Source organism: Agelaius phoeniceus, chromosome 30, assembly GCF_051311805.1.
Source record: "Agelaius phoeniceus isolate bAgePho1 chromosome 30, bAgePho1.hap1, whole genome shotgun sequence".
Lineage (NCBI taxonomy): Eukaryota > Metazoa > Chordata > Aves > Passeriformes > Icteridae > Agelaius > Agelaius phoeniceus.
This window is the reverse complement of record NC_135294.1, coordinates 2281945-2297786: the sequence shown is the minus strand read 5'-3', so window position 1 is coordinate 2297786 and position 15842 is coordinate 2281945. Positions and strand designations below refer to the sequence as shown.

At 46.0% G+C, this 15842-nt stretch overlaps 1 protein-coding gene across 1 annotated transcript in view; it reads left to right on the top strand.

Moving 5' to 3' along the window:
- Positions 1 to 15842, top strand: part of DOCK5 (dedicator of cytokinesis 5) — an 89293-nt gene that overhangs the window by 26439 nt on the left and 47012 nt on the right. The window contains exons 6-22 of the mRNA XM_077191721.1: positions 1970 to 2118; positions 2835 to 2970; positions 3121 to 3278; positions 3919 to 4000; positions 4926 to 5055; positions 5912 to 5984; positions 7448 to 7590; positions 8183 to 8308; positions 8834 to 8958; positions 9047 to 9145; positions 10313 to 10385; positions 11195 to 11298; positions 11574 to 11766; positions 12536 to 12633; positions 14103 to 14192; positions 14540 to 14640; positions 15441 to 15575. Of these exons, the coding sequence (XP_077047836.1) occupies positions 1970 to 2118; positions 2835 to 2970; positions 3121 to 3278; positions 3919 to 4000; positions 4926 to 5055; positions 5912 to 5984; positions 7448 to 7590; positions 8183 to 8308; positions 8834 to 8958; positions 9047 to 9145; positions 10313 to 10385; positions 11195 to 11298; positions 11574 to 11766; positions 12536 to 12633; positions 14103 to 14192; positions 14540 to 14640; positions 15441 to 15575 (2015 nt within the window). The remainder of the gene's footprint in view (positions 1 to 1969; positions 2119 to 2834; positions 2971 to 3120; positions 3279 to 3918; positions 4001 to 4925; positions 5056 to 5911; positions 5985 to 7447; positions 7591 to 8182; positions 8309 to 8833; positions 8959 to 9046; positions 9146 to 10312; positions 10386 to 11194; positions 11299 to 11573; positions 11767 to 12535; positions 12634 to 14102; positions 14193 to 14539; positions 14641 to 15440; positions 15576 to 15842) is intronic.

The following is a 15842-nucleotide window of genomic DNA, read 5'->3' as shown; positions in this document are numbered from 1 at the left end:
CTGCAGGGATCTGAGGACTGTCCTGCAGCAGGTGCTTCTTGCTCAAAGAAATGAGTCCACAGGGACTTGCTTTATTTTAAAGACACATTAAAGAGTCAAATTTGATTTTTCTCTGAGCAGGAACGACTTCAGCCTGCACAAAATGTGCTCCAATACTTTAATTAAGAAGAGGGAGTGAGTTTAAATGAGCTCTAATCACCCAGTGCACCCAGAGCAAGTTTTCCTATTGGAAATTTCACCAGGCCACAAATAAGTTGTGTTTGTGTGCCACGAAACCACAAGAATTTATTCCACCCTCTCAATTTAATGAGAAGCTCTACATGATGGTATTACTGTGTGAAAAGAGAGTTTTGTTCCTGGCATTTTTTATTTCTGAATAACTTTCAGGTCCCAGCCTCAGAATCTGTTTTTTTAACAAGCAGAAATCTTTCATGTTCCTGTGCTTAACCACTATAAGTCTTAAAATAGGTTTGGAAAATGTTGTGGTTTAAAATGGATTTGAGTTTATTTTATTTTCCCTGCAGTATGTATTAAAAGAATTTTTTAAAAAGCTAGAGGAGGAAGGAGGCATTTGAGGAGAAAAAGGAAACACGAGGGGATTTTTTATTTTGGCAGCATTTAATTTCACTTCTTTAATTTCTGTGGGTTTCATTGCAGCAGTGGCTTTATCTCCACTGCAAAATAAATACAGAAATGGGGAGAGTTTTTAATTGGTCTAGTTAATAGGAATTAGCTGTGGAGATAACTCAGGTCAAATTGAGGTCTGCTCTGAAAATTCACATGAATTGCCTTTCTTTGCAAGCTTTTTTATGCAAGAACATGGGGTGGTGGGGGGGGGGTTGTTTATGAAATGTATCTCAAATATCTTTTCTATGGAGCTAAAAGCTCAAGCAGCCCCTGTCAGCACCTTGGTGTTCACCCAAATCGAAGGGAGGATTTTTTCATACCTTTAAATTTGAGGGAAATATGAGTAGTTTATGTCATTCCTGTTCATTGCAGAGATGAGAATGGGGAGATAATTGCAATTAGGTTCTTTTTGTGCTGTGTGGGAGCAGGAGGGGTTTGTATGAACAGCTCCAGCGCCCAGGGAGCACCAGAAGGTGACAGGGGCTGTGGGGGAGATGTGACCCAAACCCAGCTTCTGGCCTTTGGGGCCTCAAACCCCAGGGAAGGCTCTTAATGCAAAACCAGGCACTGAATTAGGCTTAAATTTCTCCTTTGGAGCTGAATGACCTCATCACTGTGCCAGTAACTCAAATCTGTGGCAAAAGAGTCAGAATCCTCCCAGGAGCTGCCCCACTGAGGTGGCAGAGAGAGAGGGAAGCCTGGGCTCCCTTTTTAATGGGTTAAATGTCATCCCTGAGACTTTAAAAGCTTATTTACTTATCTAAGCACACACTGCCACAAACAGGGTGGGTTACCACATATCCATGTTTAATTACAGCCTTGGAGCTTGGAGGTGCAGGAACAAGGTGTGGGGATGGGACTGATTTTATGAGGGCGGAACCAGTGAAGGGCATGGGAAGTATTTTCATTAATTAGAGATGGTAACAGGAATGGCAGGAGGGGACTCTTCACCAGGCAGGTTTTGTTCAGTATCCTTGTGCAGTTGTGGTCCTTTAACATAATTTCTCTGTGCCTTTTATAAAAAATCTCCATCAGAGTGGTCTGGAAGTGCTGGAAATCACCAGTGGTCTATTTTTAGTGGGTGAGGTTTTTCTGAAATAATGTCCCAGGGAAAGGTGAAGCCCTTAAAGACACTTAAAGATCTTAAAGGCACTTAAACCTTGGCAGTGCCAAGTGCTGCAGAATTTCCTGTGTGGCTCTGATCTTGTGGTGTCACAAAGTGCCAGGTATTTTTAGTTCAATAAAACTTGTGTGGTTCTGCAGCTGCACACATTTCAGAAAGGTTGCTGAGCTAAGGTTCCCAGGTTTTCCTTGATTAAAATTGCCCTTTTTTTTGCCTCAGAACAACAAAACCACGCAGTTCAGGCATGTCCAGCAGCTCACCTACAGCCTGATAGAGTGGAGATCCCAAATCCTCTCTGGGACCCTGCCCAAGGATGAACTGGCTGAGCTCAAGAAAAAAGTCACTGCCAAGATTGACTATGGCAACAGGTGAGCTCCAAACTCCACCTGCAGGGCAGAGGAGGCTCCCAAACCCCAGGGAAGGCTCTTAATGCCAAAGCAGGCACTGAATTAGGCTGAAATTAGGTGAAATGGCAGCTTTGAGTCCCTGTGACATTGTGACCACCTGGCAGGTGGAGATGGAGCAGTTGGTTCTCGATGTGCCACAGATCTCTGTGCCTTGCCAGGAATTCTCCTCTCTGAATTCTGCTCAAATCCTGGCATGGAGGGCCTTCCCCTTGGAGCACAGTGTGTGCCTGGGTTTGGATGTGTGGGGAAATGCTCTGCTTTATCAGCAGCTGAGGGACAGGACTCCCCAGACACCCCAGCCCTCAGTGGTTTGCAGTCCCCAGGACTCATTTATCTGCCTGTCAGCTGTGACTCAGGTCATAAGTGAATTAAGAAGAAGCTTATGGCAAAGAATAACAATGAGCTGCAGTCTGGGAGCTTGGTAGACATTCACCCACCTTTGAAACAAAGCCATTGAAGCAGGAATAAGGGAGATGTCACCTTAGGATTGAATTGCCTGACAAATTCCTTCTCTCTTCAATGGGGAAATGGGAGGGAGGAGTTTTTTGAGGCAGGAAGACCAGTAGTGAGTGAGGTTATTCCAAGGTTGGGATGTTGAGCACTGGCAGCCTGGGCAGGGATTTGATCTTTGCTGCTGACACATTCTGGCTCTTTTTTTGTCTCCTGGGGCTGTCCAGGATCCTGGGTCTGGACCTGGTTGTCCGAGATGACAATGGGAACATCCTGGACCCAGATGAGACCAGCACAATCTCCCTCTTCAAGGCCCATGAAACTGCATCCAAGAGGATTGATGAGAGGATTCAGGAGGAGAAGGTACCTCTGCTGTCCCTGGTTTGTCCTCTGTGCCCACTGAGCTTTTATATTCCTCTTAATGTTGAGCTCCTCTGGCAACAGAACTACATTCTCCTGTGTTTGTTTGTCGTGGAAATAGAAAATGTAATGGAAATCTGGAATTCTTTGCAGTCCCTGCAGCAGAGTTTGGACCTCCGGGGACAGCCAATATTCAACTCCACACACACTTACAGCCTCTATGTGAACTTCAAGAACTTTGTCTGCAACATTGGGGAAGATGCAGAGCTGCTGATGAGCCTCTATGACCCTGACCTCTCCAAATTCATCAGGTAGGGGCTTTTTTGGAAATTCTTAAGCAATGTAGTCATCAAGGTGATCATTCAAAGAAGTCAGTGGGTTAGAAAGGGACATCCAGCAGATGTTTTCCAGTTCTGTTGGTTGCTGCCCCAGTGGGGGAAGATGAATTCCAATTACTTTGGAATGAGTTTCAGAGAGATAGGAAGTCCAGGCACTGTCCCTCCTAAAGCTGGGTATTTCTTTGATCCCACATTGTCTTTTTATATTCTTAATTTTCCCTGCTGTGGCTGCAAGCCTTGGTTAAGCATTTTATTAATTGTTTCCCAGTAAATCATGGGTTTAAATGATGTTGCTGTCCAGCCAGTGCCAGTTCACATCTGAAGAGTTGGGAGGATATGAGGAGCTTTATCAGGGAGGCAGTTCCGTGTCAGGAACACTCTGTGTCCATCACTGCAGTTATCAGGTGTGGCCATGCAGTGGGAATTGTCCAGGGAAGCAGCTGCCAGGGCTCACCCCATCCTGCCTCCATCAGTGAGTCACTTCAGAGGCATTTTGGGATAAAAGATTGGTCAAATATTCCTTAAAGGTTAAAATGCTGTTGGGCTTTTGCCAGGAAATGAGGATGTCAGGTGTTGATTCATTAAAATTTACTCTTTCTCCCTTTCTTTGCAGTGAAAATTACCTGGTTCGTTGGGGCAGCAATGGGATGCCTAAAGAAATTGAGAAACTGAACAACCTCCAAGCAGTGTTTACTGTAAGTTCAGAGAATCCCAGAACAGGTTGGGTTGGGAGGGACCTGAATCCCATCCAGTGCCACCCCAGCCATGGGCAGGGACAGCTCCCACTGTCCCAGGCTGCTCCAGCCTGGCCTTGGACACTTCAGGGATTCAGAAGCAGCCACAGCTCCTCTGGGAATTCCATCCCAGCCCATCCCCACCCTCACAGGGAAGGATTTCTCCCCATTATCCCATCACTCCCTCTGGCAGTGGGAAGCCATTCCCTATGTCCTGGCACTATCAGTATCTCCATCCCCCTCATGGTCTCCCTCCAGATCCAGAAGGCCACAATTTTTACCTGTGTAGAACTCAACAAAACCCCTCCTGTGGTATTCACATTCTCTGAACAGAGAGAGACATCATTCTCTCTCCCAGGATTTTTCCTGGGGAAGGCAATGAGAAGCTCAGAGAAGAAGAGAAAACCATTCTTACCTCTGCTTGCTGCTGCTGTTTGGCACATGTGGAAGGTGTTATGGAGATTGTTTACCCAAAGTGATTTGGTTACTGCACATTGGTGAAGGTTGTTTTGTTTCCTTGGCCAGTTGGGTCAAAGCTGTGTCCTGGCTGTCTCAGTCATGGGTTTTTCTTTAGTATCTCTTTAGGATGTAATTTAGTATAGTATTATAGTACAGTATATATACTATATATATATATATATATATATATAGTATATAGTAATTAGTATTATTACTATTTAGTATAGTATTACTATTTATTATAGTATTATATAGTACAGCTTAATAAAGCAATTGTTCAGCCTTCTGAAATCATGGAGTCAGAGCACATTGTGCCCTGGCTGGGGGATTGCCCGTTTCCCCTCCCTCCTTCCCTCCTTCTCTCCTTCTTTCTTCTTTTCCTCTCAGAAAGGACACTGATGGAAGTTGATGTGAGCTCTTTTTTCAGGACTTGAGCAGCTCAGACCTGATCAGGCCCAGGATCAGCCTGGTGTGCCAGATCGTGCGGGTGGGGCACATGGAGCTGAAGGATGGCAAGAAGCACACCTGCGGGCTGCGCAGGCCCTTCGGCGTGGCAGGTGGGCACTGCCCCCCTGGGGGCACCTGCAGGGCCCACTAAACCCCTGGGGGGCCTGGGACATGGGGCTGGGAACTGGGAGCTGGGTGCTGTGAGTGCCAGCACACACTGGGAGCTGCCAGGGCCAGCATTTCTGCTCCAGGGCGGATCAATTGTCCCTCTGAGATGTTTCATGAAGGTGGTAGCTGGAGATCAAACTCTGTCACTGCTCACTTTTGTCACTTTTGTCACCTCCCACAAATATAACAGGCTGCCAGGCTGCAGCAGACTTATCAGGGCTTTATCAGAGTGGGATTTGCTCTTCAGGACTCATGGGATAAAGCTGGAGGTTTTAAAGGAGCCTTGGTGAACGAGACTGCCAATTCTTATTTTATTCCAGGGACTTCTTGTGAAGGGGCTTGCTTGAAATCCTTGGTGGAAATCAATATCCAAAGAAGCAGCATTTGAATACAAGTGAAATTTCTTTGCCTTGAAATGCCCCAGTGCCACCTGGTTTTCTCAAAGGGTGTATTTTATAAGAGTATTTTATCAGGGTGTATTCAACATGTTCACACTCACTGCTATGCAGAGCTGACAATGCACATCATTGTAAATGTGCTTTTAAAAAAGTTAAAATGAGAGTGATGCCCTCCATTGCTGTCACAGAATCCCAGATTTTTTGGGAGTTGGAAATAACCTTAAATCCCATCCAGTTCCACCCCTGCCATGGCCAGGACTCCTTCCACTACCCCAGGTCGCTCAGAGCCCTTGTTTTGAATGACACTGGCCCAAAATAACCCCTTGTTGTTTCCATTCTGAGAGGGCAGGGCTCTCTCTGGGTTCTTGCAGCTCTGAGTGATGCTCTGCTGTCATTGCAGTGATGGACATCACTGACATCATCCACGGGAAGGTGGACGACGAGGAGAAGCAGCATTTTATCCCCTTCCAGCAGTGAGTACTGGGCTCCAGGGCTCAGCCACCCCTGGCCAAAGCAGGCATCCTCTGGGGAGGGACAGATGTGTCTGGGAGCCTGGCAGAGCCCCAGGGGCTCTACAAACAGATCAGCTGATAGCAGCAGGCAGCTCTTTGCAGGGAGAGGTTTCTGTCACCCTCAGGAGCCTTTGTTCCCCTTGGTTTTCATGGCTCTGTCAGAGAATCAATTGCTTGGGGACTTCAGCCCTGCAGCTGGAATTTCTGGGTACCTGTGGGGTGAGGAAGAGGAACACAGAGTAAAATAATGTGGGGCTGGAGGAATGTGACTTACAAAATGTTGAGGGGTTGAAAGGCAGGATTTTCAGAGAGGCTCAGCAGAGACACAGCTTTTTGTCCCTGCTGTGTGGGAGCCTCTGTGCCACTCCCTGCCCGCCTTTCCTGGTCAGGCTCAGTCATAGGGAGGGAAGGGGGTTCTCCCTCTTTCTGGGGAGGAAATTCCAGCCCCAATGAGTTCTGCATTTCTGCACTGAGAGTTAGACTTGTGTGTTTGTTCTGTCTGCTCTGATTGCTCCCTTTTTTGGCACATTGGAGTGACAAAAATGGAGCTTGTTTGGGTAGACCCAGCCTTGTTGTTACAGCCCTAAATAGAGCAAAGCATTGGCTGCAGCCATTTGTTATTACAGGGTATTTTCAGGGGAGATTTGGGTTTGTTTCCCTGCCCTTTCAGGGCCTGGAAGGATGGCTTTCCCTTTGCAGAATAATGTTAGTCCGCTACTTTGTTTTCTTTTTTCTTTTTTTTTTTTTTTTTTTGTGAGTTTGATTGGTTATTTTTTATTTGTTTAGGGGTTTTTATTTTGGTTTGACTTTTTTTGTTTGTTTGTTTGTTAATTGTTCTGGTTCGGGGTTTGTTTGGTTTTTCTTATTTGTTTGATTAGTTTTTTGTTTTGTTGGTTTGGGATTTTTTCCCATTTTTCTTCTGCTCCAGTGAGGCTGAGTTCAGACCCCCAGCTGGACACCAGGGGGTGGGCAGCCTGTGGAGACCTCGTTTCTCCCTCATTGTTGGTGCTGTGGGTACAGGAGTGAAGTCAGGGTCAAGATCCAAACCTCATGAGTCTTGTTTGTGACTAGGAATGGGTTCATCACTTAGGTGTTGTCACAGCAGTCATCAATTTATATTAATTTATATTAGTTTACCAATAGTTAATCTGCATAGAGACAGCTCTGAGACAAACCTGAAGTCAGGGTTTAAATCCTGAGGTCAGTGTTACTTACCTTAGGCCTGAGGGATAGACTGTGGTGCATTTCCTAGTGTGAAAGTTTAAACAGATTTTGTGCAGGTGAAGGAATGAAAATCCCCATGGAATCCTTAAAAAACCCCCATTGATTTGTAAACCAGCCAGCTGTTGGCCAGCCCTGTCTTGCATGTGATTGGTGTCAGTCTGTCCCAATTCCTGACCCCGTTTTTGTGTCCCCCTGCCCAGGATTGCCATGGAAACCTACATCAGGCAGCGGCAGCTGATCATGTCCCCCCTGATCACCTCCCACGTCATCGGCGAGAACGAGCCCCTCACCTCTGTCTTCAACAAAGTCATCGCTGCCAAGGAGGTCAACCACAAGGGCCAAGGTGCAGCCTGGGGCAACCCAGCCTGGGGGAGGCTCTAGGGAATAAATGGGTGGTGAAAGTCTAGGGAGCAAGGTTTAGTGGAGTTCAATCCCTTCCCCGAGCCCAAGAGTCCTTGCCATGGTTCTCACTTTGTCCCTTTGTCCCATCATGCATGGAGGTGGAATCCAGATAAAACCAGACAAAACTTGCATGAGAACAGCTCCTTGCTTGCTGGTCATACATTTAAGGTCAATACTTTTTAACACCTTTAAAATAAAAGTGTGTTATAGGGCATGAAATACTTGTAAGTGGACATGGCTGCATGTCCCAAATGGCTTTGGGGTTAAATCACATTATTCCAGATTTTTCTGGTCTTCCTTGTCTCAAAGTCACTCAAGATTCATCTCTGAAAGTTTGGGCCTTGTTTCAGAGAATCTTCTTGCCAAGAAAAATCTTTCTCAGATTCAGGGACAGGAAGGACTGGGCAAGAGAGAACCAGATGGGGACATGGAATTGTCATGAAAACACAGATTTTTTTGGAATCACAGGCTTAAATTTCACGGGTTTGTACCTGTTTATTTTCAGTAAACAAGTGTCATCTCCCTTTTCTTAGGTCTCTGGGTCTCCCTGAAGTTGCTCCCTGGGGATCTGGCTCAGGTTCAGAAGGATTTTTCCCACCTTGTAGACAGATCCACTGCAGTGGCTCGAAAAATGGGGTTCCCTGAGATCATCCTTCCTGGTAGGTCCTATGTGCTTCTACATTCCATGGAGTGAAAGAGCCACCTGAAATGCTAGAATTTCTGTCACAAAAAGATTTATTTAAAAAAAATCTGAAAACTTTATATTTTTCTTCAAATTTCCAGGTTATTTTCTTATTTTTTTGTCACAAGAAGTTGAAAACATGAGTTTCCTTTCTTATGGCAAAATGATGGTTTATGGAGCTTTTGGAAGAAAATGTCTCTTTAGTCGAAGGAATTTTTGTTGCATATGGCTTTGATCTACCCATTCAGAGTGGGTTTAACCCTAGAGAGCTCATTAAATTAAAAAACAAAACAAAACATAAGTACAGAGGTGTGTAGAAAGGAAAATGGTTCATTTTAGAAGATTTCATGTAATTTGAGACAGAGATGAAAATGGTGTGATGGGGGGTGTTGTTAATTAAAGGGTAAGAGGAAGTTAGGATAACGTGGCACCCAAGGGTGTTACATTTCAAGCTGTCACAGTGGGAATGAGAATCCAGCTCATTAAACTCTGGGAATTGCAGGTGATGTCAGGAATGACATCTACGTCACCCTGATCCAGGGGGAGTTTGACAAAGGCAAGAAGAAAACCCCCAAGAACGTTGAGGTCACCATGTCTGTGCACGACGAGGATGGGAACCTGCAGGAGGTAGGACGGCCTCTGACACCCTCTGAAGATTTACACCCAAAATCCTCCATATTTACCTTTTTTCTCCCTGCCTGTGTTTTGTCCAAAGAAAGCCATCCACCCTGGGGCTGGCTACGAGGGAGTCTCGGAGTACAAGTCTGTGGTTTATTACCAGGTCAAGCAGCCCTGCTGGTACGAGACTGTCAAGGTATGGCTCTGTCATCACTGCATGTGATGGTGTTCACAGGGGTCTTAGGATGAGGGAAGAGATGAGAATGTTGACTCTATGTTTTAGAAAGCTTGATTTATTATTTTTTGATATATATTATATTAAACTATACTAAAAGAATAGAAGAAAAGATTTCATCACAATGCTAGCTAAGGATAGAAAAAGAATGATAACAAATGTTTGTGACTGACTGAGACAGTCTACACAGCTGGGCTGTGATTGGCCATTAATTAAAAACAACTTCATGAGACCAATCCCAGATGCACCTGTTGCATTCCACAGCAGCAGATAACCATTGGTTACATTTTGTTCCTGAGGGCTCTCAGCTTCTCAGGAAAAAAAATCCTAAAGAAAAGATTTTTCATGAAATATGTTTGTGACAATTGTGTGTCGCTGCTGAGTCAGGAAGGGAGTGAGGAGACACGTTAACTCACTTCAGCTGGTTAATCTGAGTTTATTACAAACCCATTTTTTAATACCCCTTCTGATAGAGGTGGACCTGATTGGTCATTTAATCAACACCCCTCCCACCACTGGCTAGTTAAGAAGACACCCTTAGGTAAACATCTTATGAGAAAATAGCTGTTCAAAGCACCAGCTGCAAGATTGGTTTAATTCTTTCTCTGAGCTTCTCACAGCTTTGTCCAGAACAATTCCTAGGAAAGTGATCCATTTCTGTCTCTCTGACTACACTGCCACATCCACAGGTCCCCCTTTTTGTTTAAAGGAGGGGGCAGTGTTTGTTATCCCCTGCAGGGCCCCTTGCAGGAAGGAGGACAAGCACAGCTCAAGAGTCTTTTCAGCAATTTGCCAGTTGTTAATCAGAACCTCAATCAGAGGCTGGTTTAGAAGGGTCAGAGACATTTCCAACATATACCATTGAATTCTGTCCAGTCAAGCCTTGCTGTGTGTGTTTTTCTGATAAAAAGCCCTTGCTAATTCTGAGGCAGTGACACACATCATGAGTCTGCTCAAGGGTCGGGTAGTCGAACTTGTCAACAGCCCTTTTCCAGAAACTTCTACATCTGCCTTCTTCTCTGTGTGCAAAGCAGGACTGATGTAGAACAGCAGCTGCAGCAGCACCAGAATGTGCTGCAGAGTGCCTGGGGCCAGGGACAATGCTGTTTTCATCCTTTCTCCATGCAGGTGGCCATTGCCATAGAAGAAGTCAGTCGCTGCCACCTGAGGTTCACCTTCCGTCACCGCTCGTCCCAGGAGTGTGAGTGCCAGGAAGGGGCACCTGCAGGACTGCTCTGCTCCTCCCACTCCCACTGAGTGTAGAACTTGCATTTCTGTTTATTCACAGTGTTGCAGATTTTCTTCTTCCTCAGTTTACTTATTCCCAGTTTTGTGGCAAGCAAAAAACCAAAAATAATTCAATTTTTTTGCACACAGAATTTGGTGCTGGTTTTGTCCTGAAACTAAAATTTTGTAAGGAGCAGCAGTTTATCCCCCTGAAAGACAATTGTGAATGTTTGTTATTGCTTTGGCTTCTGAGTGTAGGGTGTTGCTTTTAATTTATTTCCCAAAATTCACTGCAAGGCCTGGTGGGCTTCTAATGATCTTCCTACAGGAGGATTTCTAATTAGGCTGATGAAAGGCTAATGAGAGCATTAGAGCCAGAAGTTCCATCAGATCACTTCAGAGCCCTGAAATGAGATCAATAATCTGAGGCTCAGCCATTTAAAGGCTTTCAAAGGTGCCTGGTTCTGAGGGCAGTGACATCCTTCCATATCCACAGCTCACAAACCAAAATCCCAACCAAGAGTATCTATAGAATTCTATATCAGAGGATATAGAATTATATAATTGTTAAGGTTAGAAAAGACCTGGAAGATCAAGGAGTCCAACCATTAATCTGTCCAGAAAAAACACTAAAATTGTGTGTGGGAGATGCTCCAGGAGGATGTGTTTGTGTAGCTGCACTTACCTGTTAAATAAAGCTGCTGATGAGGTTAGAGGGCTGCATTTGGGATTGTGTGGACATGAATAAGACAATGGCTAATGAAGATTTCTCCTGTTTTGCAGCCAGGGATAGATCTGAGAGGGCTTTTGGCATGGGCTTTGTGAAGCTGATGAATGCAGATGGAACGACGCTGCAGGATGGCAAACACAATTTGATTATTTACAAGGTAACCTGGGCATTTCCAGCCTTGTCTCGTGTTTGACTCATCAAAACTCTCTCCTGGCTGATTTTCCAAGCAGTAGAAAGCTACAAAATGTGTGTGTGGGGTGGGAAATCCTCCTAAACTTTGTGGCTTTGGAAACAGCTCAGTTCATTGCAGTATGGGCAACTTATCCCTGAAATTAGGAACTCAAACAATGATAGAAATGAAAAAGTGTTTCAAACCCATTCTGGCTGTCACTGTGGGCCATGACCCTTCTCCCTGCTGTGTCCAACCAACAGGGTGACAACAAGAAAATGGAAGATGCCAAGAGTTATTTGACTCTTCCTTACACCAAAACAGAGATGGAGGAGAAGGAGGCTCCCTCAGGGAAAAACCTGCACTCTCTGGCCAACTTCACCCCCACGAAAGACAGCACAAAGGACAGCTTCCAGATTGCCACTGTCATCTGCTCCACCAAACTCACCCAGAATGGTAGGGCTTCTGCTGGGGCTCTGAATTACAGAGGCCATTTTCTCCATTTTCTCCAGGCAGCTTTTTGTGTGTGGCCAGAGAGCTTCAGCTTTCATTTTGCTGCTCATGTGTCAGTGGCAGCCCTGTCCCATCAAGCTGCTAGAAGAAGCTCCCAGAATGTTTGTGCAGCCCCTAGAAACCCTTTCACACAAATATTCGATCCAGACTGCCAGTGCTCAGCCCAACAAGTGTGCTGGCACATGTGGAAATGTCACCTGTCAGTGACAGGGTCTGTGTTTTATCAGAATTTGAAGTATTTGAGGTTAATTGCCTTCTTTCCTCTGCCTGTTCAGAGAGCAGCAGCTAGGGCTGAGCTCTCCAGGGTGATGATGTGCATTAGCTCTGCCCTGCCCAAAGGGGTCAGAGTGAAGAGCAGTGTGTGCCTGAGTCCAGCCTGGGCTGGTCACTGATGGGAGACTTCCAGCAGCTCTGGAAGGGCCTGTGCTGAGTTGTGCTCTTCAGTAAAATTCCTGGCTTCAGATACCTGCTCTTGAGACCTTAAAAAAACCTGCAGAATGGTCTCCAAATGTGTTATCAGATGGCAGCCAGGTTTCCATTTATAGCAGAGCTTTGCTGTTTTGCCAAGACAAAAGCACCTCAAGGTAACATTCTGTACCTCAGGGTGATTGCTCTTTGTGCACTGACTAAAAATAGCCCCCAGCCCTGCTGTGGGCTGCTCTGCAGCCCTTCAGGCAGCTGTAATTGCTGATTGCTCTTTGTGTCCTTGCAGTTGACCTGCTGGGTTTGCTGAACTGGCGCTCCAATGCCAGCAACATCGCCCACAACCTCAGGAAGCTCATGGAGGTGGAAGGAGGAGAAATTGTGAAGGTATTCCCAGGGATCTGAGCCTCCTTGGTGCACACACTCTCGTGTGTCAGCCTGGTGTTGAACCCACCACCAACCCTGGTGTTGTCTGGGTAGGCTGGGAGGGCAGGTCTGAGTGCTGAGGAATGGGAGAATCATCAAATCATGGGATGGTTTGGCTTGGAAGGCACCTTAAAATCAGCTTTTTCCACCCCCTGCCATGGGCAGGGGCACCTTCCACTGTCCCAGCTTGCTCCAGCCTGGCCTTGGACACTTGGACACCAGGGATGGAATAGCCACAGCTCCTCTGGGAACCTGTGCTCCATCTCTCATAAGTGGAATTCACCAGAATTACAGAAGTTGATTATTACAGGGATCAGGGAGAGAGAGCAGTGACTTTATTTTCCTCTTTATCCTTATGAAATGAGAGATACATCCAAAGCCTAACTTTTCATTTTCAACTCCTTTGTGAATGAGGAGGGGCTTGCTGTGAATCTGGGAGCAGAGACAGCCCAGAGATCTCATAGAATACTGTGGGGAGTGGACCTGAAATGGGGGAATTCCCACAGAAAACCTGAAGGATTTAGGAGGAAGCCTTACCTGCAGAGAGGGGTCTCAAGGTGAATGTGCTGGGATTTTGCAAGGTGATGGTTTATGGAGCAGCTGAGCATGAAGTTAATGTGTCCCTGTGTCACTGCAGACAGGCTGGGTGCAGGGTCCTGCCTGGGACAGGGCCAGGCTGCTTTGGAGAGCTCAGGATCTTCATCCTGTGGGATGAAAAAGCAATGGAACAGCAAAGTAGAGCTGTTTAGAGCTGAGAAGAAAGATCTTCCTTACTGTAGAGATGATCATGACAGTCATGTGAATGAACACAGGGCTGGGATCCCTTCTGAGATGTTTCCTCATGGACACAGGGCTGAAATCCCTTTTGAGGTGTTTTCCTATGGACACAGGGCTGGGATCCCTTCTGAGGTGTTTTCTCAGGGACACAGGGCTGGGATCCCTTCTGAGATGTTTCCTATGGACACAGGGCTGGGATCCCTTCTGAGGTGTTTTCTCATGAACACAGGGCTGGGATCCCTTCTGAGGTGTTTTCCTATGGACACAGGGCTGGGATCCCTTCTGAGATGTTTTCCTATGGACACAGGGCTGGGATCCCTTCTGAGGTGTTTTCCTATGGACACAGGGCTGGGATCACTAGTGAGATGTTTTCTCAGGGACACAGGGCTGGGATCCCTTCTGAGATGTTTTCTCATGGACACAGGGCTGGGATCCCTTCTGAGGTGTTTCCTCATGAACACAGGGCTGGGATCCCTTCTAAGATGTTTCCTCATGGACACAGGGCTGGGATCCCTTCAGAGGTGTTTTCTCAGGGACAGGATTTCCAGTCCAGCCAGGCTGTAAGGGGAGGAATGATCCAACTCATGCTCCTGTGCAGGATGCCAGAAGCAGTTGCCTTTCCCTACCCTTTTACTGTTCCTTTTCCCCTCTAGTTTTTGCCAGACACCCTCGATGCACTTTTCAACATCATGATGGAAATGTCAGAAAATGAAACCTATGATTTCCTGGTGTTTGATGCTCTGGTGAGTGAATCTTCTATGGCTGCAGAGTTTGTTTTCAGCCACATTTCCTGGTGATTCCAATGAGCAATTGGTATTTTGCTCTAAATTAAATGATATTTAAACACTTCTTAAGGCTTTTTCAGGAGCCAGGACTGAAATGCACATCAGGTTTTTAGTAGGCACAGTGGAAAGAGTAATAAATTGCACACACACAGTATTTAGTGACTGTTATAACATTATTAACACTCTCTGTAGCATTAATGCTGTTGATAAAACAAAAATTATAACCCAGCAAAATAAATTAGAGACTGTTCTATCCAAGTTAGTGTGCAGCTCTGTGCATCTGTTTCCTTCTGGACTTTTGGCAGGTATTTATTATTTCTTTGATTGGAGACATCAAGTTCCAGCATTTCAACGCTGTGCTGGAGACTTACATCTACAAACACTTCAGTGCAACCCTGGCCTATGTGTGAGTATTGGCCCAGGCCTCGGGTGTCACCCAGCAGTGTCACTGAGGGCTTTGAGGATGACATCAGCTCTTGGTGATGGATTTCATTAGGTCATTTTGATGATGTTAGTGGGTGAAGGCAGCAGGGAGCAGACTTCCATCCCTTCTCTGTGTTCAGGAGAGAAAGAATCCTTCTTATTGCTCTTTTTGCCCTCTAAAAAATTCTGTTGTGAGATTTTTTTTTTCTGTGAAAACAGACAGAAAAGACACTTCCCTCATAGATCTTGGCTTTCCAGCCCTTTGATCAAGAACCCCTCAGCCAAAGGTCACCACCCTTGTGGTAACAGAAGTGAAAAGTTCAAGCTGAGGCCAATAGGGAGGGCAAAACCAGAAACCAAACTGCTTTTCCTCTCTGAAAATCTCCTTTTGATTTTTACTGATCCACATTAACTGGCTGTCACCCTAAAATCAACACAACTTGAAGTCCCCCTCTGCTGCAGTGCCTCCTTCCCTGCCCTGCCACACAATCACTGCTTTCCTGTTCTCCTGCTCCCCTCCTGGGAATCCTCACACAGGGACAAACCTCAGTCCCTTCCCCTGGGAGTGGGGTTTGCATCTTCCTGCACAGCTCTTTTTAGGGCAAAGAGCAGAGCCAGAGGGTGGAATCTGCAGACTTTCAGCCCAAGGTTTGAGAAGGAGATGGGCTGTGAGGAGGAGCCCTGGGGTGTTCCTGGGCCTGCAGTTCCTCTCTGGGGTGAGGAAGCTGGGCTTGCACAGGAACTGAGCTGTACCTGTATTGGTTCCTTTTTCTATTTCCAAAGGAAACTCACCAAAGTCCTGAACTGCTACGTGGGGAATGCTGAGGACTCCAGCAAGACAGAGCTGCTCTTTGCAGCCCTGAAAGCCCTGAAGTACCTGTTCAGGTTCATCGTGCAGTCCCGGGTGCTGTACCTGAGGTGGGTCCAGCCCTTCCATCCCTGGGCCTCCTCTGGGAAACCCACTGGAGTTCCTTCAGTGAATATCACTAAAGCAGATACTCTTCACCAAATCCTCTATCACTGACTGATTAAGAGGATCTTTCTGCCCTTTGTCTGTGGCTGGAACAAATGAGTTGAGTAAAAATTGAAATACCTGATTAGAAGGGAGAAAAACCTTTTAGTCCTCCCTAACATGCAATAAGCAGCACGTGGTAGAGCTGAAAAGTAACCCAGTATTTATTTTTA